This window comes from Abramis brama (genome assembly GCF_963993115.1).
Source record: "Abramis brama genome assembly, chromosome: 7".
Classification (NCBI taxonomy): domain Eukaryota; kingdom Metazoa; phylum Chordata; class Actinopteri; order Cypriniformes; family Leuciscidae; genus Abramis; species Abramis brama.
In genome coordinates, this window is record NC_139969.1 from 20,174,806 (window position 1) to 20,201,497 (window position 26,692).

Here is a 26,692-nt window from a genome sequence, read left to right on the forward strand (position 1 = left end):
CTTTGCACCTGTATTTTTATTTTTTTTAAGGTTTGAATCAGGTCTCCTCTGATGGAGCAGAATTAGCTAGGTGGCGCTGTCACAAAAATAACCCTGGGTCCTACAAATGACGTCCTGAAACAATCTCCGGTATTGTAGGATCATTGCAAACAATGGATGTGCAATGTTGTTTATTTCTTTGTATTAAATTTACCACAGCAATGTAACTGCTTGCAGAAATTTAATTATTTAAAGTATGCATAATTCTACCTCAAAACAAAGTCTTATTATTGAAACAGAATGATACTGTGCATGCCGTTTCTTTATATGATAAACCATCACAAATAATATGAAATAATATTTGATAAAGAGAGATCTTACTGTGTTCCAAGTTGGCTGTAGACACAGAACAAAAGCCTTTGTGAAACCAAAGTTGACAACACAAAGGAATCATTACACAACAGCAGCATTTGGCATTAAACATTTGCAAAAATTCTGCATTGAACATACAGTAATTGCTCTAGACAATGCGGAAAGTGTTAAGTTTCCACTGGGGAAATTCAAATTAATTCTCACAGCTAAGATCCAGTTTAAGACAAAGTTGCAGACTTTGGCAGGCCACAATGGAAAAGATTTTTCAGAAGATCCCCAACAGTGAACCCTGGTTGTGTCACTCCCGGTAGCAAGAAAGGGTGAAACTGGATCTTAGTGCAGCAGTCTTTATTGAAAACAAAATCAAACTAACAGAAATACTCAGGCTTCTCAGAAATACCAAAAACAAGACCAGAAACAACCAGTAAACAGCAACGATGACAGACAACTAGACAGGACTAAACACAGGGCTTAAATACTCTGAAAACGAAGGGAGAAACTAACTAGACACATGAACTAAGGACTCTAATCAAATCTGTAACCAAATAGACAAACAGGCAGGGGATAGAGGAAGACTGAACCAGATGGAATAACCGGGAAACACAGACATGAATAGAACAGAAAAAGAGGTTAAAAAAAATGAACTCTAAACATGAACAAATAAACTCAAAATGTGACAGGTTTTCTATTTCCCAGCAATCCTCTATTATCTGTTAATCTTTAGTTCTTTGCTTTTGTGAGAGAAAGAGATAGAGACCTAAAAAAGTTAGGCGACCAGAAGTGCATTCATATTTTTTATTAAAATATATACTTAAAAAATGTGTATATAAAACACTTTGACAATATTAATTCATACAAGCTCAGTGTGCTGCAGCATTCTTTGTGACACTTCTATTTGATTTTAGTGTAATCTGCAGTTTTGCAAATTAAGCAAACTTCACACAAGCAAATGAAGTTGAATTGAACAACGTTTCATACAGATGTAGAAATACTCCCCTGTTCCTCTGTAATCTTTCAGTGCTGTAATGATAATGCTGCAATTATGTTTCAACAAGGGAGGACTTCACAAGATGTGTAAAGAGGCCGAGTCTGTGATGTAACATTTCTCCACTCACATTCAATTGTAGCCAATATAACTGAAATCCCTCTATGTAAAGTCCTGTAAAGAAACAGTTCACCCAAAAATGAACATTCTGTCATCATTTACCTTCCGTCGTTCAAAACCTGTATGACTGACATAAATTCTGAAGAATGACTTTATAGAACTTAAATACACCCATTTTTTTTTTTTTCGCCAGTTAATTTTCACATGATGACATGGAACCATGAAACATGGCATTGTAGCACAATGTGATTTGTGATGCTGAATTCCTGGATACGCCACCATCGTCAAAGGATGGCCCTGTCCCAAATGGCACACTTCATGTGCACTTGCGGTCTTGTGGACACAATGGCTGCCGCAAACATGTGTCCGTTAAGTCCACAAGACCGTAGGCTGTCCCATTTGTCATTTTAGGTTTCAGAAGGGTCCCCTTTGCGGCTGATATGTGCTCACGATGCACACTTTTACCGAAGCCGCACTAAAGCAAGACGTCTACCCAACAGTCAAGGCGGCATTACGTCATAAAAGTGTGACTTGGAGGAAGATCGCGAGGGCATAGGGTTCCATTTGGGACAGGGCCGTAGAGGAACAGGGAAGAGTCCTTTACAATCTGTCATAAGACAAAGGCAGTCTTGTCACTGTCCATGTTTTTAAAGTCACAAACTCATTCATTCATTTTGCTCCTCTGTCAAGTTTTTTTTTTTTTTTTTCTGCAAGTGAACAAAAAACAAAAATCACCATCACTTCTCTAATTAACACAAAATCACCTTACCACAACACTGTCCACAAAAAAAAATCCATCATAAAAGTGAAATTCCGCTTGTGTTGGTAGAAAACATAAGTCATGTGTGAAGTATCCTTTTTTGTTCTTCTTTCAAGTTATGCCTCACCGCCCAGAGTGCGATCCAAGCGTACATACAGAGAATATGAATGTCATTGAATGGCAGCCTAGTTGGCAACTCCCGTATCCTTTCCAATGTACATGTCAGCAAGTTTTTTAAACTGCGGCCCCCAGTTAGAGAGGTAATCATATTCATGGTCTCCCTCAGTCACAGAGGACTCCAGAGAGCTCAGTGACTCAGCGATTGATCCATTGCCCTCATAAGCATAAGTGGCGAGAGAGTCATAGGGAGGTGCGAAAGGGTCTGTGTCGTTGTCTTGCAGTCTGCTAATAATGAAGTCTCTAACATCCGCACACTCCTTCATGGGTGAAGGTCTGTGATAGGGAAACAGCATCTCAGGGATGATGTCGCGCCGCAGCTTGTTGCTTTCGATCACCTCCGGGTGGCGCAGTGTGCCGATGTCAAAGGCTTGCGTGTCCTCCTCGCCGCCTCCCTCGTCGTTATAGCTGACTACGTTATCCCTGACGTCTTCTTTGGAGATGATCAGCGGTTCCTTCCTCCTCTGCTTCTTTAAAGCTGAGAACAGCACCACAATCACTGGAAAAGAGTGAACAGATGGGACCGTGGTCAGTATCATCATTGTTAAAGCTGGCATGAAATTAAAATCTTTTTTTTTTTTCTAAATGCATGTTATCTTATTGTGAACGATTCATCCATGCATATGTTTTTTTTTTCGTAATTTTTAGTCATAACTGGACTGTCTGGAGAAATTACAGACTTTTCTCTGGTGTCGCATGCAGGACTTTACCAATCATGTAGTATGTTTAAACACTGCAAGCTCAATCGACTGCAAGCTCACATTAAATCTGCCTTTATCCAATCAACAACCAATCAACACTCAGATGTATGTCACAATACAGAAAAAAAGATCTGTCACTAATTCCGTTACCAGTGTTGGGGGTAATGCATTACAAGTAATGTGACTTTCATAATCAGATTACTGTTTTAATAACGAGTAAAGTAATGGATTACTTTTAAATTTACAACCAAATATCTGGGTTACTTTTTGAAATAAGTAATGCAAGTTACTTTGTTTTCCCATTTATTGACTGACAGCTCTCCTGTTCCCTTGTTGAGATAAATCGTGAGTAAAGTGCAGAGGCATAGAAGGATACAGTACCACTTGCTAGCTAGTAACACAGTGGGTGAAAACTCACTAAGAAGGATAAGGATGCAGAGAAGTATCGCCACTAGCGCCCCAGTGCTGAGGCCAGCAGAGAGCAGCAACGCATCAACACTGCAGGAACGCATGTTGCCGGTGGCGTCACAGCTGCACACACGAATGGTCAAAGTGCTGGTGCTGCTCTGGATGGGGTAGTCGCTGTCGGAGATAACTACTGGCAGATAGTAGACACTCATTTCACGCCTGTTAAATCCACTTCTTCTGGTCAGGATTCTGGCTGTGTTATCTTTGGGAGAGGTGGGGGTTAAGAGAACATTCAAACAGTCAGAGCTGGAGATATTATCTCATGCTGAGTCAAACAACAGGAAAAATAAAGCTGTTTTTGTTAGTGCCAAAATAGAAAAAAATATTAAATATGCGTTTTCCATAAGCTTCAAGATTTTTCGGTCAAAGGAAAGATTTATTCACCTTCATTATCAAAGATGGTGAAGTTTGGATTCATCGAACTCAAGCTGAATACAAATTTGTGACCCACAAGCGGTTCGTCTGTGTCGATGGCACTGATAGTCTGTATGAGCTGAAATGGAAGACATGTTTTTGAATATGCAGAATAATATGTTCTGTTTACAACCATTTTAATAATGTAATAATTCCATTTCATGGTCACACAGTCAAAAGCATATATAAATTTTACCTACCTGCCCAGCTTTGACATTCTCACACACAAATGTCTCATAAATCATGGCAAACTCTGGCGCATTGTCATTCACATCCAAAACTTTTATCAAGACAGGAACACGGCTTCTTTGATGAGGGTTATCTGATGAGAGTGACACAGTGTAAAATAGCCAGGAAAGATATTTTCTTTCTCATACTTATTTAGGTTTAAATAAATAGCCTGGTAACACATCATATGTGATATGTCACCAGGCATGCTATTTCTTTATGCATGTATTTACTTACTCATCTCACTGGCCAGGACTGAGATGTTGTGCCACTTTGACACTTCCCTGTCAAGAGACTTAAGAATTGTGATGGATCCATTCTTGGGGTCGATGTGGTAGAGTCTCTCTGGGTCTGTGTGGTGATCTACTGCATATCTATGGGCAAGTTTAAGAAATAAATAAAAATAAGTTGAATAGTCACTGACATTCCCTGAAGTCTGAAGAAGGGGTGTCATTGCATAGCAGTTGTTATAAATTGGATCAGCCAGCTGCCAGGAAATGCACTGTGACTATATAAAATATGACTTCTCAACTTTTATTTCTCATCATGTTGATTTCCATGAACAATTGTAACTTTGCATCTCACAATGTGATTTTTCTTTTTTATTGTAACCTTTTTAAAGTATTTTCAAGTTTTTAGAACCAATAGTGGGCACTATACTGTGCTATAAACTAAATTAAACTCACTGGAGCAAATTCACCAAACAGTTTACACCCCATTTTTGCATTATATTTCAGTGCAAAAACCTGCATCTCATTTGCTAGCCACCCACAATCCAGTTTCACTATGCACTATCTGCATATATAGTACTGTGGCAAGTGTTTTTAAATTGTCATTCGTTTCACTGCACACAAATCTTTCTATGTAGATTAGACTTAGTCAGCACTATTGGTTTGTGTACATTTTCTAGGCATCATGGCAGCAGTAATTCATCAAATGATAATCAAATGAAGAAGAAGAGTGTAAACTGGGCATATGTCCATATTTTTTTTATATTTTTTTTGCAGTTTTGCAGTCAAGTGCATTTTTGTTATTTTAAAGACTCGATTTAGGCGCTGGAGCAATGCAGCCCCAGTGAAGTATGTCAGATCCCGGTAATCTGCTGTACCTTCTACAACCTAGAGCAGAATCAGCATGCAAAACTGAGAATTGCAGCATGCAAATTGCATTCAACAGATTTTTTTGGGGCGTGTTTGTGCCGTTATCTGATTTGCATAATTAATTTAATGATTCAGGTGCTATGCAGACAGTGTGTGCAAATAAAATACTGCCAGCAGGTGCAAACCACATTGGTGAATCCCCTGCAGTTAGTGTTGAATTATTAAATATTTCAAGTGCTCACTGAATTGGGTAATCTGTGGCATCGGGGTCCCAGGCTGTAATAGTTCCAATTGCTGTTCCTTTAGGTGTGTCCTCATTGACCTCAAAGACATACTGAGACCTGCTGAAGATAGGAGGCTCATCCACATCTTTGGCTGTGACCTTGATGATAGCTGTGTCAGAGAATGGGCCCAGATGAAAGAAGTTGGGGTCCTGGTGTGTGTTAGTCACCTCCACTTTCACAGTGTACACACGCTTGCTTTCATAGTCCAGTTTCTGGATGAAGATCAAAAAGAGTGGCTGTACATATTTTCACTGCGTTATACATCATAACCTATTCATAAATAATGATACAGGTTTTTACCTTTTTGACAACGATAACACCCTCTTGGGATATCTCATCTGTAATTATATCTAGATATTCTTTGCCGTCTCCTTCTACAATTCTGTATTTCATTTCAGCATTTTCTCCCTCATCACCATCATTGGCTTTTATTCTGCCCACAGTTGATCCAATTTCTGCCGACTCATAAGTGCTTAGGTGGTAAGAACCTCGAAAAGAAAAGAGGTTACATTTATTTCAACCATATGCAGTATTTTTAGTTTTTTGCCCATTTTAGTCTTAATTCTAAGGCTTTTATGGCTTTTAAAGTCAACATTGACCCTATTTGATTACTTAATGCATTTGGTTCTGCTAATGTTAATCTTAACACACAAAAATATCCTCATTATATTTTAATTAACTTCTAATAACTAACTAATAACCAATAGCAGCAATATAGTGAACTCACATTCCATTATGTTATTTACTGTACAAGTCCCACCATACACTTTTTCTTGTTAAATATGCCTTCTTTCTTGGAAATATGTCAGAAATACAATTCAAACAGTAGATGGGTTGCAATTCACTTTGACTTTAAAAGCACTTATGAATTAGTGACATCTTACTGTAAGCAAAACGTGGCGGGCTGTCATTAACATCTGTAAGGGTAACGTTGACCGTGGTGGTTCCAGACAGACCACCCATCTGTCCTGCCATGTCTTTGGCTTGAATAACCACCTGATACTCCTTCCGCACTTCCCGATCCATACTGGAAAGGGCTATTCTGACAATTCCTGCACAGAAAACACTGATTAACCATCAATCATAAAACAACATATCAATAACATAGTGTAAATGTAAAATGTATTAATATTAATCTGTTTAAAAAATAATTTTATACAGCAAAGACACAATAAATTGGTCAAAAGTGACAGTAAATACATTTATAATCTTACAAAGGATTTCTATTTCAAATAAATTATTTTCTTTTAAACTTTCTATTCATCAAAGAATCCTGAAAAAAATATGTATTACGGTTTAAAAAAAAGTTTCTTGAGCACCAAATCAGCATTCTAGAATGATTTCTGAAGGATTCATGTGACACTAAAGACTGGAGTAGCCTAATGGCCACACACACACGCACGCACGCACACACACACACACACACACACAATTTTAAATGTTTCTTATTTTCTGATTCTGCCTTTTCATTCTAAGAAAATGTTTATTCATTTATCTACAAATTTTTCACAGTTTAATACAGGACAGCTTTTTTTCAGTCCCAGGGAACTTATTGCATACTAAAAAGAATTTTATACTTCCATTTTTCATTTTATATAATAATTTATATTTTTTAATTTATTTGATTTATAGCACTACTTTTTTTTAAAGGGCCAGTATTTTCTGTCCCTGCTTGGGCTTGCGATTATGCCTTAATCTTAATATTTTGCATCCGTAACCTTTATATTGCTACATTTATCAAGCTTAACTTGCATTCTTCTCAGCAAAAGCAATAATACAAGCCTTAGTAATTTGTTCTATTTCAAAGATTTATTCTATTTTGTGTAAAGCAAATATTCTAGCTGGATCTTAACCAGGCACAGCAGTGTGTGATCTTCATGCTTCAGACATTCCACATAAAAAGTAACATCCCTGCCTTACCTTGTCAAATGGCCTCAGGCATACATCATAGTAGTATGTCAGCAGAGAATATGTTTTCAACAAAATGTTTGGAAGACCCACCTGTCTCAGGATCCACAGAGAAGTAGGGCTGCCCTTGTAGAATGCTGTACACGAGTTTAGCACTGTTTCCGTATGTGGCATCATCTGCATCAGTGGCATTGACTTCTATTACAAAAGTACCTATAAATAAATTTATAAGAAAAAACATAAATGAGTTTTGAGAATGGAGATGAGAGCAAATGGAGATATGCATATGTTTCTCTTTTATGCTGACACAAAAAAAATAAAAACATCAACAATGTTGTAAAATGTCCTCAGATTTGCCAAAATACCAAAATCTGCAATCAGAAATAAGTAACTACAGTATGAACTCTAATATTTGCATCATCATACTGCATGCCAATATTTATTTAAATTAAGGAATTTATAAGCATCTGATAAGTTAATATTTCAATCAAGCATAATTGAGAACACAACTGGGTCTGTAGAACTATGAAAGACCAACCTCTCAGCAATACAATATTAATTTGGGTAGCAGCGGAGAAGATACAGTTAATTAGTATTACGATTTAACCGATTAGAGCCCATATAATACTTTTTTGGAAGGAAGGGTTGTGTGTTTGGCAATATATTTGCATAATATTAAATTTCTCAAATGTGAAGAACCAAGCTCTCAAAAAAAGGGGTACAGTCATGAAAAGAAAATAAATAGTTGGGTCATTATTTTGTTTTCAGAACTGAATTATTAGCATTCGTTATGGTTCAAAGGCTACAGTGCATCTAACCTAGATTTACAACCATTCCTTTTATTAGAAAATACATATTGAATTGGTTTTGTCCTAGGGTTGTGTGTCAGAGGGTAATGAGTGCTTCATAATATGATGACACTTTCACTTTGATTGAGGGCAATAATTTCATAAATACGATGTACAGTCCCTTATATTAGATTCCAGCTGAAAATGAGAGAGGGAAGAACATCATTAGATTTTCTTTGGGGAGACGATACCAAACAGACTGCTTGAGGACTGACTTGATTGGAAACGGGATAACCAGAGGTTATTATGATATTACTGAGAAACAGCATGAATCTCCTGAATATTCATGCGCTGTGAATATGTATGGTGCAGTGTCACTACAGAGCCACTGATTGTGTGAGACAGTGGTGATAGATGATGTGCGAATGGGAATTAGATGTAAATAGAAAATGTGATAAGATCTCTTCCATTAGACACTACATCAGGACTCAAGAGAGGCAGATCCTTGCGGGCACTGCTTTTAGTGATTACATATATTTGCATTTGACTACCTACAGTACATATTATTATTAACTGTACTACATTCCTAGAAAACTGCTACTTTTAGGTAATATGGTTATTTCTGATTATTAACAGAACCATGGCACTAGTTTAATTTGCTATACATATTTGTATTTACTTATGTGCAACAAACACCAAGTAATAAATAGAAAATGTCAGTACTTAAACACCCCCTCCCCCATTTTTCACTTTTAAATACAGGGGCACACAAAATTAAATAAAATAAAATATAAAATAAAATAATTCATAAACAAAATGTTGAGTAACTGTGGGTTAATATGATAAAGACTTAAATCAAAGCCAGGCAAAACATTTAGAAAGTTCAGCTCACTTGTTTAAATGCCACACTCCATAACAATACATGCTTCAAAAACTCCAACCAATAGCAGTGCACCATCCTTGACCTTAAAAACACTGCAGTGACAGGAATATCACACACTGGTGCAGTATTCCAGCATGACAGTAAATGCACTTCAAATAACAACAACGGGAGAAAAAGTAATTTTCATTCACTCACCGACGTCTGACATTTCAGGTACACTGGCAGAGTAGACAGCCCTGGTGAATTTGGGCTCATTGTCATTGATGTCATGTATCTTGACAATGAATTCAGTGGCAGGCTCCAGGGGGAGGCCCGTGATCTTGTTGAAAGCCTGGGCCTGCAGTGTGTAAGAGGCCTTTTCCTCTCTGTCCAGTCTCTGAGTAGCATGTAAATCCCCAGACTTCTCATCAATACGAAATACTGTTCCTGCTCCTTCCCCGGAGAGAACATATCTGGCAGTTCCGTCCCCTATGTCTTTGTCTGAACGAAGCTGCAAGGACAGAAAGCAGACATGCTTGACTTAACCATGTGGCAATGCACAGATTTGAAATTTGCCACATCGTTTGTGGATATTTTTTAAATCAAACATTCTAATCACTTGTAGAGTAGCATAAAAGTCCTTCCTTCAGCAAAATGTTAATATGATATGCTGCCATGTTTTATTAACCAGTGAACTTCAGCTAGTCTTGTTTTCGATCATGGTTAGCAGCTTAGAAAAAGAATCTTTTAAAGGGAAAGCTCTCTAGGGACAATAGAAACTCATAAAAGCCACAGACATCTTAAAGAAAGAGTCTTCAAAGTGCAAGTCTTTAGAACATATTCCATTAAATACTAATGAAGCTTTTAGTCCGATTTTACCACTGTGTTTTTATTGCATTTCCATTTGCATTTCTAAAAATATGAAATGTTAGGCCTTTTAGTACATGAATGATTTCCATGACTTTTCATTTTAGTAGTGAATTGTAATTATTTCCATCTTTGCCCACACTGTCATCCTACCATTTAAACTGGATCTCATCACTGTCCTCTATATAGTATAACATTCAAAGTGATTGTTGTTGGTAACTTGTTAGAAAACAAATCAATAACGCTTGTAGTCAGTCAACACTTACCGGTAAAATTTTGCTTTAGGATATTTGAGAGAGCGTGCCGTTCACAGACACCAGAATGAACGAGTTCACAGTAACGTTCATCAGGCAGTAATACAGTAGGCTACGTTCAGTTCACGTTCGCCCAAAATATGAAAGAATTCATGAACTATATCGTTCAATAAACGCGTTCAGGCACAACAGTGCCGGTTGGGTCATTTAGTTTCCCTTAAATGGGTTGATTTGCCCTAAAGCTGTTCAACTGTCACCGCCTGATGCTTAATTCAATTTTAACCTTTGGGATGAGACTATATGGGTTCCAACAGGCTTCAGTGAATAAAAAAAAAAAAAAAAAAATCAAATAAGCAATTGTTTCATGCGTTTATGAGTGCAGTCCAGCATCTGGCCAGAGTCATGGCCATTTAATGCATTTATCCTGGGCTCTAAAGTCTGTTTTTAGAAAGAGCCAATGGTCTGATTCCACCTGCTGACCCCTCAAACACACTCAGCGCGTCAGCAGGATCTCATAACAAACACTTTATATAATCCGCACTAACTGATATTACATAGGAAAACACCACGAAGAGAAAGGTTACAAAAGCAGCATTTTATTTGCCTTAACATAAAAGCTGTTCTGATCCACAGAGACCCTAAAGAGTGTTCACTGCATACACTACTCCCCCTCAATTTATGTATGTTGCAGTGCACTTATTTCAAACAATGTATTTATAAATACACTTAATTTGTTCATATTACTTCCAAACCTTTAATCTTTTTTCTTTTTTTTTGATTAATTTTGTTTCTGTTTCATACAAACTGGCCAAGTCACGTGATTTGAGTAAACGAGGATTATTTAGTTGCCTACGCCATAGTTTTTTTCTCCATTGGTTTTACACTACCAAAATTATTAAAAGACTACATATTTTATATATTATTAGATTACAGTTACACTTTAATGAAAACACTTTATTTGTAAAATGTGAAATATTTTTCTGTGTTTTTGTTGCATTTAACACCAGATGTCGTCAGCATGCGATTGAAGCTTCTAGATTCGAAAGAGTGGGACTCGATGTGAGTTGATTCTATTTCAGTGAGACCGCACCGCGATGCCATCTTTCCGAAAAAAAGGCTGTCAATATGTGATGCATAAACGTAACGTTACATTACAACGGAATCCGAAGTCACTATTAGTGCACAGGTGAGTGACATTTTGTGTGTTGCGAACCAAACGACGTCAGTCACCTGAATGCAGTCAACTCGGTTTTTACAAAATATTTAGCGTTTTGCATTTTAACGGCAAATTACTCAATAGGAAACAAACGTAGGCCTATTCATCGTTCTGGAATCGAATCGTGACTGCCTTTATCTGATCGAATCGTAACCTAAATTCAGTATTATAGGCTACTTAAAGGGTTAGTTCACCCAAAAATGAAAATTCTGTCAGTAATTAACGTTACTCACCCTCATGTTGTTCCAACCGCGTAAGACCTTCGTGAGTGCTGGATCACTTGTCCATAGGCTGCTAGGTGACCGAAACTTGCTGGCCCAGAAAAGTTATTAAAGAGATCGTTAATATAGTCCAAGTGACTACAGTGGCTTAATCTTAAGTATATCAAGCGACGAGAATACTTTTTGTGCGCACAAACAAACAAAAATAACGACTTTATTCCACTATTCATTTCCTTCTCTCTGGGCCTCGTAGTGTTTTTGCGCAGCGCGTCTGTGTTACACGTCATCACGCATCACACACATGACCAGCGTCGGCCAATTGTGAGCCTACGTGGTGACGTGTAACACAGACGCGCAGCGCAAAAACACTACGTGAACCAACTAGAGGCCCAGAGAAAAGGAAATGAATAGTGGAATAAAGTCGTTATTTTTGTTTGTTTTTGCGCACACAAAGTATTTTCGTCGCTTGATATACTTAAGATTGAGCCACTGTAGTCACTTGGACTAACGTATATTAACGATCTCTTTAATAACTTTTCTGGGCCAGCAAGTTTCGGTCACCTAGCAGCCTATGGAGAAGTGATCAGCTCTCAGATTTCATCAAAAATATCTTAATTTGTGTTCCGAAGATGAACGAAGGTCTTAGGCTATGTTCACACTTAGCGTCTTTTTTGACAAGAAAAAGTTGACAACGGCGTTTTTTTAGCAAAAAAAAAAAAACGCTGGCAGCGTTCGGTTACAAATAGCAGCCGAGCGCCTCTTTTGTTGCTATAACAACAGCTGCAACAGTAGCCTAGTGCTGTGTGATGCAAAAAATGTTGAGAAAGAGAAAGTTGGCTCTTGCGTTGGCTTTTGAAGTTACCGGGGAGGAGAATGTCGGTTCACAAAGACGTTTGTGGGTGCACGACATTATACGGGGAAGGAAACTGTATGGTGCTTACAACAAGTTAGTCCAGGAGCTCCGGTTGGATGATGCACGGTTTGTGGCATATTTTAGACTACACAAAAGTCAGTTTGAAGACCTGCTACAAGTCATTGCACCATCGATTGCAAAAACGCAGACAAAATTCAGGGAGACCGTTGTTCTTGTTGTTATGGAAACGACAGGTCTCGCTACTCGCTTGTCATTGGTCAGCTGTCAAAAAGGCGCTTGACGTAGGGCGTTCTTTTCAGAAAAGTTGAACTTTTTTCAACTTAAAAAGACGCTCTGAGCTGCAGGACTTTTTTGAAAAAACAGTTTACTCCATAGGTTTATAATGTAGAACAGACGCTGGCAGTTTGAAAAAAGACGCTAAGTGTGAACATAGCCTTACGCGGTTGGAACAACATGAGGATGAGTAATTACTGACAGAATTTTCATTTATGGGTGAACTAACCCTTTAATGCATGTGATGTGGGCAACCTGAATACAAACATTGGACTCTTGACTCCTTTACACTGCAATGACTGACTGGAAAGAGATATCGATGCACACTTGTTCTCTTTGCAGTTTAATTTTATACACTCCCACTGATTCAGATCTCACTTGTCTACTTGCACTAGCCAAATACAGTAATTACCATATCAAGTCCACTTAATCCAAGTTAACTTGCCCAAAGTTTAGTAGACAGCTTCCAACTGTGTACATGTGCACAGCTAAACTTTTGACTATGTGATGCAAATGCACTCTTTTATGGTAGCATTATTAGTAGCCTATGTGCTAAACAAGAATAAAATATTTAAATAAAAATAGTACGGTTTAAACCTATTTGTCATAGTCTATTCTATACATGTCCTCCAAAGTTTGTACGTATACAACCCAGTCAGTGTTTTAATAACAGGGGCTGTGCAGCTGAATGTCAGTATGGACTCCTCTTTCATGTTTAATGTGGCAATGGCATAAATATAGCATGCCTCTGAACTGTGACTTGATGAATTGCAGTCCCTTCCTTCACACAGCCACTGCAGATGGGTTGGAAGTCAATGGGGTGAATGAAAAAGAGTGAGTGAAATAGCCCATAATTGTTGATTCCTGTCAGGTCTCAGCGGAGCCACTTTGTCCTGGAAATGAAAGCAGTAAAAACTAAACCCTGGTACAAAGTATTCTGTCTCGAAACGACTCTCTCCCACTCTTATTCGCTTTCTGTCTCTCTGGGATGTGAATATTCATGCCTCAGTGAGTGTGTAATTCATATTTGTGCTACTTTATGTTCTTTGATGATGGCATCAATTTTTCCGAAGTGCCTGCCACACATGAACGTGTTCAAATCCAGTGTCAAACCATATAAAGCTCAGGAAAACGAAATGGGAATGCAACAATCAGGCATTTGCATCTCCTCCAAGCCCAGTTTTGCTAGCCAAGGAGGCTCGTTCGTTCTGAGCTTGTGTTATCATGGACTCTCACCTTGCCGACATACTGATAGTTACTTCCTGTGTATTCCTCCGACAGGAAGAACTGCCTCCACATCCAGTCTCTTTTGGATCTGTGCAGCACAATTTTATCTCCTTCCATCAGATGGTTCCAGTTGTGAAAGAGATTCCCATCATTCCTCTCTAGCAATATGACTGGAGAGCTCAGGTGCGGAAAGACCAGTGGAAGCAGCCAAAATAAGTGATTCATCATCATTGCAGCCAATCGATCGTCACGATGACAGCGACTCCTTATGAATAAGCTAAGTAGGGTGGGCAGTGCTGAATTGAAAGTGATGTAAATGGCAACATCAGCAACCCTGACATTGTAGAATCGCCTTTGATCCTCCTTTGATTCCCTATAAAAAAATAATCAAAGCAAAAAAGTTACATACAGTGTGTTGGAGGTCACTGCAGCCCTTGTCAAGATGCAACACCCGTTTCTTCTACTGTAATCCTTTTGTTGTTTGCGGAGTGTATCCCACAGGGCCTTCATACAATATTCTATTCACAGAAGATCAAACACGTAGCCTCACACAAAACGTTGCATACAGTATAACATGCCCGTGCAATTAACAGAAATGCTTGCATTGGACTGCACCAGGTCTGGGTTAAAGACAGGGCAGACTGTTATCATAGGTTAACTGAAAATGGATAAACAAAAATAAAAGACTACATATATTATAATATAGATATGGGTTGGGAATAGAAATTGATTCCCATTCTGGAATCAGATACTTGTTATAAAATTAAAATTTCGACTCTGCCTATCGATTCCTGTGTGCACATTTTAATGGGTTTAAACCATTCAAGCGCAACAAGATGCGAAAGAGAAAAAAAAAAAAATCACTCACTGATCTTGACTGAATAACTTTTGTAACTTTAATAAGGATTAATCTAGATTTTATTTATAAAAAGAAAACTCTGCAGTGGTATTTTACATTTGACTTTTATTGAATAAATGTTTGTTATCTAAATGTTTGACTTCGGATTGAATCAGAATCGATTTGCAGATTCAGAATTGGAATCGCTAAAATTCAAACAATACCCAAACCTAAATATAGATAATTAATATTTAATGGTATTTACTGTTATTAGATTACATTTTTAGGTTACAAATGAATGAAGACACTTGCAATTGTTTTGCAGAACATGTAATTTCACATGCATTCGTTGCATTCATATGAGTTGAACCATCAGATGTCTTAAGTGTGCGAAGCTTTGAGCGCTTTGAAACTGAATAATTTTGCAATTCAAAGGCTCACTGTAACCTTTACTAGTGCGGTCTCAGTAGCCTATCAAAAATGCTGTCTGTCAGTTCGATTGATAAAAATACAATATATTGTCTAATGTGTTTTTCTACATTAGAAGCATTCCCATTGTAAAAGTTGTTAATGTATTTCACTGAACAAAGTTTTGTGACGTAACTTGTGTTGTCGCCATGAAATCAAAGATGACAATATTTATTTTTTATGGAAGATTGCAGTACTTATTATGATTTATCTATGCACATCATTATTATTTTTTTAAGTTCATGTGCCCTCATAATCTTTTATCAAACTAACTTCTCCCTCTCGCAGCAACATCTCTTCTCTGATGACTTGTTTACTGGCCAGAGGGTGGGACAACCTGTTACTCACATGAGATCACAGCAATAGCAAACCACAAATATAAATTAATGATAATATCCTGTCTTGCCCGCTCAGTCGTGATTGTATATAGATGAATAGACTGTTCGTATTCCTGCGTTCACAATATTAAATGATGAAATAAAAAATTTACATGAGTTAATAAAGATGCCAAAATAACAATTAGGCTAATGGGAAAATAAAAATGATGATGGAAAAAATGACATAATGGAAATTTGACCACCCAATCTTTCACGGTGACAGTGACCAATTATTTTCCTGTTATTCGGTCGAGACCCTCAGCATCATCATTATTGATCGAGATAACGTTCGCATCTCATGTGTTTTGTTTTTTTCTGCAGTCACAAACAATGATTCAACAAAGTGCAAGTGAATGAAGTAACAACCCTTATTCACAAATTGATTCTTATTCCAATGGTATCTTCTTATTCCCTTGTCCTCTTAATATGTTCCACATCCAAATCGATTTCCAGAGGGAGTACTATAGTACGGGTGTTATAACTACATCAGAGCCAAAAGAAATCAACGTACGTAGCGGGATCAATAGCAGACCTTGATTATATGTCACAGAATGACTAGGGTTGGATTCAAATGCTGGTCACACGACCTAAAAGCTCTTGCTCACTGCCTCAAATAGTGATTGCTGCTGGCAGAGTGGCCTGCCATGTTTATTCCTGAGCTTTCTGGCTGAGTGTTTAAGCATGACAGCCGATGTGAGATGCATTCAATTAACTGGGATTAAGTGAAACATTACTCACCTCCTATTCACCTTTTAGAGTGCATTTTTCACTAGCATCTCCTTAAATGTAGCAAACAGAGTTTTAATGTCCTTAAATGTTTGAATGTCTGTCCCGAGAGATATTTAACGCCGCTATTACTTTTCTGAACCGCTGTAAGCATACACATCAGTGTTCAACATGGCCAGCAGGCTTCAGTTTAGCTGTCAAGGTACATGCTACACACCAAAATAAATAAATAAATATGTGTACAGTAAATATTGATTTGAGTTTATCAGCCGAGCTGCAATACAAACACAGCAACAATATTACAGTAACATTAATACTAAAGTCCTACAATTGATTGCTGAGGCAAGATGGCGCCAGTTGCATTTGTGTTTAACGAGAGAGCAAGTCTGCATTTTGTAGGTATTAAGTAATCGGGCGCTGAAGAGAATTCTTTAAGCCAATGGGATCGCTTGGGTTCCTAATGGAGACCAGATTTTGAGGGAAAACATGATGTGTCATGACAGGTGAAGTTTTTTCCCCCTAAATATTTTAAAAACTCTTTGTGAAATAGTTATATGGCATGAACCAAAACCAACCAACAAGGTGAATCACAACATAGGAAACTTGAAACTCGGACAAAAAGACCAAGGCACAAGACTATGTACTGAATGGCTTTAACAAGAGAAAGAACAACAATCCCATCAAGCACTGTGAACAATATAATAAAAATAAAAATGGAGAAATATAAAACTGTTGATTTAAAGCTGTTACTTATGTGCTTATGTGTTGCTTAAACAGCTGAAAGTCTGTAAATGTTGCCAATAAACCTGATTTGCAATGGGGGTTGAATAATTTATATTACAACTGTGTGCTGTATATACAGTAGGCCTATACAGTACTGTGCAAATGTCTTAGGCACATTAGTATTTTTACCCCCCAGTGTGTTAGTAGTAAATATCAGTTTACATTTCCAAACATTCTTTTTGCCATTAATTGTAATAATCCAGTGAGATTTTTTTATGCAAAAGGAGTCTGACAACAGCCGGTATAATCCACACAGAGATATGATCTCACCATCATCGAGTCCTTTTGGGATTTTATGAAGAAACAGAAACAACTGACTAAATCCAGAAGAACTGTGGCAACGTCTCCAAGACGCTTGAAGAAACCTACCCTCAAAGCTACAGTACTGTGAAAAGTTTTAGGCACTTGTGCAAAAATGCTGTCAAAAATAGATTTTATTTATTAATTTAACTTCTATTAACTAAATCAAATCAATATTTGGTGTGACATGACCACTAGTGATGTAAAGTCAGATTCATTTCTGTGAACCGGTTCTTTCGGACAGTTAGTTTCAATGAACTGGTTCAAAAACCGATCGGTTCTTTATATCATCAAACAATGATGTTACTACACATTTCTTTTCTAACAACTCAGTGCCGTGTTATATCAATGAAACATTCAAATAAAGTCATTTGTGTCAATGCATTTTGAAACATTCAAATAAAACGTTATTTGTGGAACGCATATCAAGCATAGCGGTAGTTCTGGCAAGTCACGTTAGTCAAGCTCGCATCAGCTGACTCTCAGCTAATCCACGTCTACCTATAGGAATACGACGCCTATCACCATATTCATATATAAACTCCTTCAGTATTATCAACATCTATCGCATTTCTCAGGTAGCCTGACTACGTCAGACTTCGTACTTCCGCTCAATTTCATTTTGCTTCTGTACTCAGTCTGAGACAGAGCTTTCCGTTTTCCTCCGGCCTGAAAACAGCCGGCCAATCAACGAACAGAGGGCGGGCTGAGAGCCGTGACGTAGACGCTGATTGTACCGTGGATGCGTAGATTTACTTCACATAGTCTGCAAAAGTCGTTCACAGCCATGTTCACTCCGGTATTTCACTCGATGGTTTTGTTTTCGCATCATACATGTGTTTACAGTGGAAGTTAGATGCGGCTGAGCATGCGCATAACACACGCCATAACCAAACGTTATGTGATTGGCTTACGGGTAACCAATGATTTTAAACTTCAGACAAGTGCCCCTCCGCGAGAAAGAAAACGCTTTTCAATTATGCCATGTGAGACTTTTGGTATGAGTTTGGTATTACCAGGCTATTTCTCAGGAGCTAATTACCCTCCTCCATCCCCAGCTCCTCCTCTCGTCCAGTCAGGATTTGGCATTCTGATTCCCCTTTGAATCAGACTAAATTCTCGAATTATGTTGTACATTAAAATATTGACATTAATGATATCTGCAATACATTCATGTTGGTTCTGTTCTGTTTACCCTAAGGGGGGTTATTTGCTGCTCTCCCTGCTCTTATCCATGCTAGGCTGCATGGATGCGTAGGGAGTTCTCGCCCAGAACAGAACCATACCGCCAATCCAAACTATGCTAATGGTCAATCGTATTTGATAATAGTAGTGGTCCTGACAGAAATGGATGATTATTGCCTGTCATTCACTTAAGTTAATGGTGTTTGTGGTCACAGTTTCTTTCGCGGATCCTTTATGTCTGATATGACTGACCAACATTGAGTAGCCTACATCTTGGATAAGATTCGTAAAAGTTTCACTCCTACAGAACACATTACAGACATGCATAAACACGGATATGTTCTACATGTCTAAAGTATATAGAAAGAATAAACCAGTCTTTTAAACTCCTTGATTTTACTTAACTTAAAATATAATCTGAATGCACAATAAACTATAGTAAAATTTATATACATCTCTAATCAGAAAGGTTTTTGCACGTTTGAATACAATTTTGTTTAATAACATACGTGCCACAGGCTTGCATAGTATTGCCAACTCGCTCATCAGACTCCTCTGGTTGAACCGGCTCATTCGGGTCTTTTTGAGTCGGATGTGCTACTTCGGCTTGTGCGTCTTGCGTCATCAACCCAGAACTAAAGCTTGATTCAGTTAGATTCATGAACCGGCACGACTGGTTACTTCCTATAAACCGGCTCAAAAGAACGATTCATTTAAGAACTGAACATCACTAGTGACCACCCTTTGTGGTTAAAAAGCTTTTGTCTTTGGTACACGTGACTTGCACATAGTTTTTCAGGTAGGTTACTTCAAGCGTCTTGGAGACTGTGCTGAGTATCCTTGTAAATAGTGTCTTAAATTAGTTAAAAAGTGTTAAATGAACGAAAAGAGTTTTGAGAAAATAGGATGTGCCAGATCCACGTCATGTGCGTCAGGCCTAATAAACCTGCTGCTCTCATTAATGTTAATCGAAGAACAAAAGACAGAGAAAATCACTCACTGCTCTTGACTAAGAGCTGCAATAGTAAAAGCGTGCTAAAAGTTTTTGAGAGAGTTCCACATTCTAGCTTTTCATATGCAAAAATGTTAGTCAATCATAGCAATGGACTCAAAGCAGACACGCCCCTTCAAACAGACCGTTCAAATCCGAGTACTAAAATCAGGGTAGGAATTTTTTTTTTTTAAATTATGACAATTGTTTATGTAAAAATCATACTAACATTATAAGTGCACCCCAGTGCACCTTCATTCATAGTGCTTTGTAAAAAGATGGCATTAAATATTTTTTGTTTAATATTAAAAGTGTAATATTTTATGTTGTTTATGTTACTTTATTGTTTCTACATTATTTTTGGAGATTCAGTGTGAAAGTATTAGAATATAAAAAACTTTAATGTTAGCTGTGATTAATCGCGATTAATAACGGAAAAATGTGTGACTAATCAATTTTTTAATCGATTGTCAACACTAAATACACACACACACACACGCACACACATACACTGTAAAAAATATATATTTTGAACAATTTTGGAAACATACAATTAAATATTGACTCAACAAATTGCTTCCAACTAATTGTCCCCAAACAAAAAGATGCATTGTGGTAATTTTAGCTTAAGGTCTGAAGGTAAAATTAAAAAAATATATTCACTGAACATAAGAAATTGTGTCCAGCCAATCTATCAAGTAGAAGTGAAAAATCTGTGTTTGCCAAATAAGCTTTGCAAAAAAACCCCAAAAAAAACCAAACAAAAAAAACTTATACGCATGCGCCTAAGAGAAACCGTGGATTCAAATGTATTGCGCCGGAGCACGCAGAGGAGTCGATGCTGAAGGACGACGACAGAACAGAATTTCCAGACAGAATTTCCATCATTTAAGTTATGGTGAGTATTAGACAATTTATATATTAGTACTGAACTCTGTAGTTATTAAGTCTTTGTGTACGTTAATTTGAGTGCTGGACAGGTCTCAATTTCATCATAAAACCGATAGAACGATTCTCCGAATGTTTTACTTTAGGACACAGTATATTTTACATAGCCTACATAACATAATAATTTTATCGAACTTTATTATGATTCTATTAAATTTATGAGACATAGGTATAGGTTTCTGTTATAACTTTTTTTTTTCTCTCAATGTAGCATCGGTAGGTCTGACTCAGGTATCATTTAACTTCGTGAAGAAAACGGAACCACTAACGTTACGACTTTCACAGTGAGTATTTAACAAGAGTTGTTATTGCATTTGTTCATTCCTTATTTGTGGCTAATACTGTTAGCTCTTATGATATGTAATTTGTGTTAAGTTTCTTTATTGAGGCGCAATGAGACCGCTAAAACATGTGACAGTGTAACGTAAGTTAATTCAGGCTGCATACGAAGTTGATGTCTGCCATTTTGTGTTACTCCTTGGTTAGTTGGTTGGTAATGTAAAATATTTCATTTCATAACCTTATAGTCCACCTTTGCCAACCATATTGTCATATTCTGTAGGTCAGTGGACATAATTAACTTTTTATATCATATTAAAATTATTGCAAGTACCAAAATGAGTGTTTTGCTCTGCTTAAACGGTCAAATACGCACAAAATTATGTCAAACACCTGTCTTGGCCGAGTAGTCAGTTAAAATAGTCAGTTAAATGGTTGAGAAATATAACGCATGTTATGTAACAGTATATTGGAGCTGTGCATAAACTCTTGTGACAGCAGCCTAATATTCCTGCTGCTGTCTGTCATGATAATTAAAGAGCAAAGGACAAAGAAAATCACTCTCTGCTCTTGACTGAATAACTTTTGTAATTGTAAGCATACATCTGTATTTAATTTTTACAATGAATTATTTTACATTTGATTACTTTGATTTCTGTAGTATTTCTTACCTGCGTATACTGTTGAACCCACCTGAAAAACTTAAAGCTGTTTATTTAATATCTCTTTATTCTATTGCATTTATTTGTGCTGTTGTTTGCGATTTGTTTATTTGTTCTCATCTTATTATTGACTTTTTAGTTTTTTTTTAATGAAAATGAAATTTTACATTGAAGGAAAGTAGTTTTTTTTGTATATGCTGTATAGTTCTTAGAAATCAGTTTCAGCAGGTCATACTATATATTAAAGTTGGAACTTTAAAAAAAAAAAAATTTAAATAGTGAGGATATGGCCAGTGAAGATGTTCTGGATTTATTCACTATTTGTTGACACAGTATTAATGTTGCTATGTTATACTTTTTACAGAGTACAGAGGCATTGGAGCATCACAAATTTGCAACGAAAATGAGAATTATTGAAGTGGTGAGCAGCAACAGTTCAACTTCAAGATCCCTCTCCAATGTGGTAAATGTTGCAATTGTCCTTGAAGAGGAAGTTGTCCTGGAAAACATGGGAGACTTTGTGAGTGCGTTCATTGTCCTCTTTGGCTTGCTCTACGCACTTAACATGGAATACAACAAGGACTTAAAATGTACCTTCGAATTCATTCAGAAGGTCTTTTTGAAAATGGGAACTGAGTGCAGCAAAAGAGTGCAAACTCTGAGGAGCAAATTATTAGAAAACTAAGTAAAATTTCACTTATCACTTAGGGGAGAAGTACCTTTTGTGAGAATGCTATTTTGCAGCTTTCTAAATATTTGCAAATGTGTTTACATGTTTAATATTTGAAGTGTAAGATGTAGTTTCATGAAATTACACTAAACACTGAGTGAAGTAACCCTGAAGTACTTCTCGTTTTTCCTTTTTTATTTTTATTTCTTTACTTTTGCAATCTTTCAAATATTTGTAAATGTTTTGGATGTTAAACTGTTCATATGCAGTTTCATGTGCTCAAAGTACCTCTTGTGAAAATACAACAATTCAATTGAAGTTGCACTGAACATTTGAATTAACCCTCTCCAGTTACTTGCATGTTAAGGTATTTTTTTGATGAGAATACTAAATTTAAATGCATGATTTTAAGTTACTGTGCAGACAATTTCACCGTATTTACCATTTTAAGGTATTTTCACAATATTGTTAAAATGTAAATAAAATGTATTAAATAATCTGTGGCAGAATGGCTTGAGTCTTTAATATATAATGATGTAATGATATATATATTTTATATATATATTGAAATTTTTGATTTGGGAGGGTTAGAAATTTTTTACAGTGTACATACATACACACACACAAATGTGTAAGTAACTTGAGAGCAAAGGGAGACTATTACATTATTTGTAGTGCTCATGGGAGTGGGCAGGTGCTAAAGAGTTCTTTAGATGTGATTTGATTGTAGCAAATCTCTGATTGATGGACATTTCTTTGCAGAATCGTGATTAATGTAATTTTTCAACCAGGAATTGCACTGTTAAATATGATTATTTGAAAAAAATAAGTTAAAATAATGCAGGCTGTGATGGCTTTAACAAAAGCATATGTCAATGATTAACAACATTGTAACTCTCATTAGGTCTGTCTTTAAAGGTTTATTAATTTTTAACAAGTAATTGTTAAAAAAATCAATTATAAATATATTCATATTGCAAATGAATGCATTTTTTTTTTTACTTCTGGAACCCGACTGTTGCAATGGAAATGTCAATCCTCTGAATGCCTCGACTGACCAATCGGAAGCAGGTATTCGCTTCATTTCTGACCTCTACCATCTCAGAACATTCATCACATTCCAACTTCCTTTGTCTTTGTGCACTGTAATTTCAGATCAACCAATTTTCTGTCAATATGAAAGGAATTTTCAATAAAATAGCTTCCAGTTTAACATTTTTGCAGAGTGCTTAAAACTACACGTTATACTCATCATTCAGCATGACATCAGGCTATGGCTGTGTGTGTATTTGACTGTTTAATATCGTTTAATAAAGTGCTGTGTATTTCCTTGTTATTCTTGCCCCCGGCTGGCATAAAAACCATTTCTGTTTTGTAACATGTAATCCACTTTGATTATTATTATGATTAAATGCTGCAGTTATAATTTCAACTCTTTCCATGAACCTTATTAGAATATTAATTCTAGATGTGCACCGCATAATAAGCAGCCTTTGACATCTCATGAATTTTAAGGTATACATGGTCAGTGAATTGGCCAGGGAAAGAGAAAGATGGGCATTAGATACACTCTCGGTCAGTGTCATATATCACCTATTAATTAGCATTAATGCCCGTAGCTCAGAGTCAAGTACATTTAGTCCTTGTATCTAAGCTATTGTGGAACCAAATCTAGGCTCTCTAATGACACATAATGCCTTGTTTTTTCATTTTGCCTGAATTCTGGTGCTATACAAGTTCATATGGAAATCTAATGCAATTTTGTATGCCCATGACTGTCCTTGCCATATGTTCAGCAGCCTAAATCACCTACATAACTGCATATATTTAAGCATTAGTAAGAAATATTTACATTTACAAGGACTGAAGGCACTCTTATCCAGTACTTTAACATTTGACACTAACAACAAGCCACAGATGCAACAGTTTCCACTTGGGGGAGCCCAAGACCTTTTTCTCTCCTCTCTTCCCTGTATGAATCTCCCCATCACTCCATACCTCATCCTGGACGGCTCTCACAGCTGGCCTCTCCCTTGCAATATTAATGCCCTGTCTTCTTTGTTTTGAAACTTTGGTACAGATCAGATATGCACCATGTTGATAGCCTGCCTGGAGGACCGGCTTTGATTCTGCCAGGTTCACAGACTCAAGGCAATCATTTATACTCTGAGTTATTAGACAGAACACTTTCTCTGATTTCGTGTGGCTCTGAGAATGTAATGAATTCAAAAGCAGGAGCTGACGGAGGTCCTGTCTGATTAAAAAAATGATGCGTGTTGTCAGAGAAGGGCAAAAAGGAAGGGAGGGCTGCTCAATACACAGTTGCGGATACTAGAAATGCTCACTAACAGTGCTAGAGGTTTAACTGTTATGACATTCCCACTACAATTCAGATGTATTCAGACTAGAAGAACAGTCCTTGACCTCCTAAAATGCCTTTTTATAGGTCACTTCCTCAGGTCAGGGTGTAAATGTTATTATAGTACCTCCCTGAAAAGAAATACATTGGTTGGATCTTTCACCTCATTATGAGGCAAATTGCCTCGCATTTCGAGGCGGAAAGAAATAGAGGGAGATGATATCAGGAGACAGAAACGGAGGGAGAGAGAGAGATGCCCTGAGTGGAAGCATGTGGGGCTTTATCTCATGATTTATCTCTGTGTTGAAAGGCAATTATACATGTGACACTGGCTCAGAGGAAGTGTGCGCTTTAATTTGTGTGAAACAGTCATGCCATTATGTGTTCACGTCAGATGTATAAATCAAAGTTTGCATATTGGCTTGAGTTCAGAAGCACCAAAACCTGAAAAATCTGATCTAAACTAAAGTCTAACAACAAGAGTGGTTTACATAGTCAATGTGCAAGGGCGTTTTTAGGTAATAATATGTACACACAGACAAGAAACAATCCTTACTGGCGATACTGCACTCAAGAGTGATTTGTCTACAGTCTTACATTTGACTTCCAATGTCACAAGTGGTACACACAATTGAAATGAAAGCTGCAAAACGCTCATGGTTGTCCATCCTACATGAACACTTTAAACACAGAGCGCTGCTTATGCAGGTTTAGTGTTCCAGCTTTGCCAACACACTCCAGAATCTGCACCGCTATAGCTAAAACCCTGGGTTAAGGATCACAAACAGAGACAGTGGTGCATGAAAGCAATTTCCCTGCGTTGACATTGATATGTTTTATGTCAAGGATCAAATCCGCACACAGACCTCTAAACACGTGTGCACACCTTGTAAAAAGCGACGGGGTGATTAAACGCATAGGGATAGAGGAGGATTTTTAGAAACTTTAGCTGCAGTGATGACTCCTGTGGGTGGTAAAGTTAAACTATATGTGCATTGGTTTAAAGAATGTCACGCTTTGTTTGCACATAAATAAATGTAATTATACATCCATATATGTATATATATATATATATATACACACACACACACACGCACACACACAAGTATAAACAGCATTTCATTTTCAATACTTGAATATATAATCCAATTAATTACAGCAAATTACAATGACAAATGAAATCGGTTAGAAAACATATTAGATAGATGGATGGATAGATAGAGCACAAATCAAAGGGGCAGATGACTGGCATTTCATGTAAGATCATATGACATGTAAGATTATATGGCAGATCTGTGGCATTATGACAGAGGGCAAAAGCTATTCAAATCTATTACATTAAAAATCAAGTCCATGATGAGGTTGTTGAGGTTGTTAAAATGGAAAAATGTAATTCAATGGAGATGGAAGCATTCCAAAGTATTGTGGTTTAGATTTGAGTTTCGACTGTTGTCAGTTCCACGGCAACATTTTGGAACTAGTAATAAAATTGCAATGCTTTTTCCATGCTATTTAGATTAGCTGGCGTTATCTGAAGAGTAAAAAGCATAAGGCTCTTACCTTAACAAAACAGCCTCCTGTGCTCTTCTGAGAGCATGTCATCCTCATGGAAGTACGACGCTGGCTTCTATGCTCGCCTCTTGGCAGCGCTCAGATTCCAAGACTGACTACAGTTGTGTGTGAGACTCCAGCTGCCTCTCTCTCTCTCTTTCTCTCTCTCTCTCTCCCTCACTTACACATAAAGCCCTCTCTCTCTCCAGCTCTATCCTTTCTTTCTTGCTCTGCTGGACAAGGATGCAGTTTGCAGAGGGGAGCAGGCTCTGATTGGCTGCCATTCATAAGATTGTGATTGGGGATGGAGTTGACTGGGGGGGAGGGGGGGAGACCAGTGTTGGCTACAGACCAGGGCATTGAAATGAGGACAGTGGGTTTAACACAGCAGGCATGATGACTTTCAAGAATTAAATCTTGGACTAAAAACATTGGTAAAGGGCAGGAACCCGAGGCATATCTGTGACACGCTAAAAA

At 37.3% G+C, this 26,692-nt stretch overlaps 1 protein-coding gene across 1 annotated transcript; it reads right to left on the reverse strand.

Moving 5' to 3' along the window:
• Positions 1-665: 665 nt before the first annotated feature.
• On the reverse strand, positions 666-26,329 carry cdh10a (cadherin 10, type 2a (T2-cadherin)). The gene is made up of 12 exons (XM_084118880.1): positions 26,225-26,329; positions 14,088-14,451; positions 9,363-9,657; positions 7,590-7,709; positions 6,473-6,640; positions 5,889-6,076; positions 5,547-5,800; positions 4,442-4,578; positions 4,177-4,298; positions 3,947-4,055; positions 3,513-3,764; positions 666-2,892 (listed from the first exon to the last, which is right to left on the reverse strand). Exons 2-12 carry the CDS (start codon positions 14,307-14,309, stop codon positions 2,402-2,404), a joined length of 2,358 nt encoding a protein of 785 aa, XP_083975006.1. The 5' UTR covers positions 14,310-14,451; positions 26,225-26,329; the 3' UTR covers positions 666-2,401.
• Positions 26,330-26,692: the final 363 nt, after the last annotated feature.

Bases quoted from the DNA above. Each gene is read 5' to 3' on its own strand.
- cdh10a (XM_084118880.1), bottom strand. From the start codon at position 14,309: ATGATGATGAATCACTTATTTTGGCTGCTTCCACTGGTCTTTCCGCAC. The intron at 7,710-9,362 runs GTGAGTGAATGA...ATTTATTTATAG, and splicing joins ACCTGAAATGTCAGACGTCG to GTACTTTTGTAATAGAAGTC. The intron at 2,893-3,512 runs GTGAGTTTTCAC...ACTCTTTTCCAG, and splicing joins CTGCATCCTTATCCTTCTTA to TGATTGTGGTGCTGTTCTCA.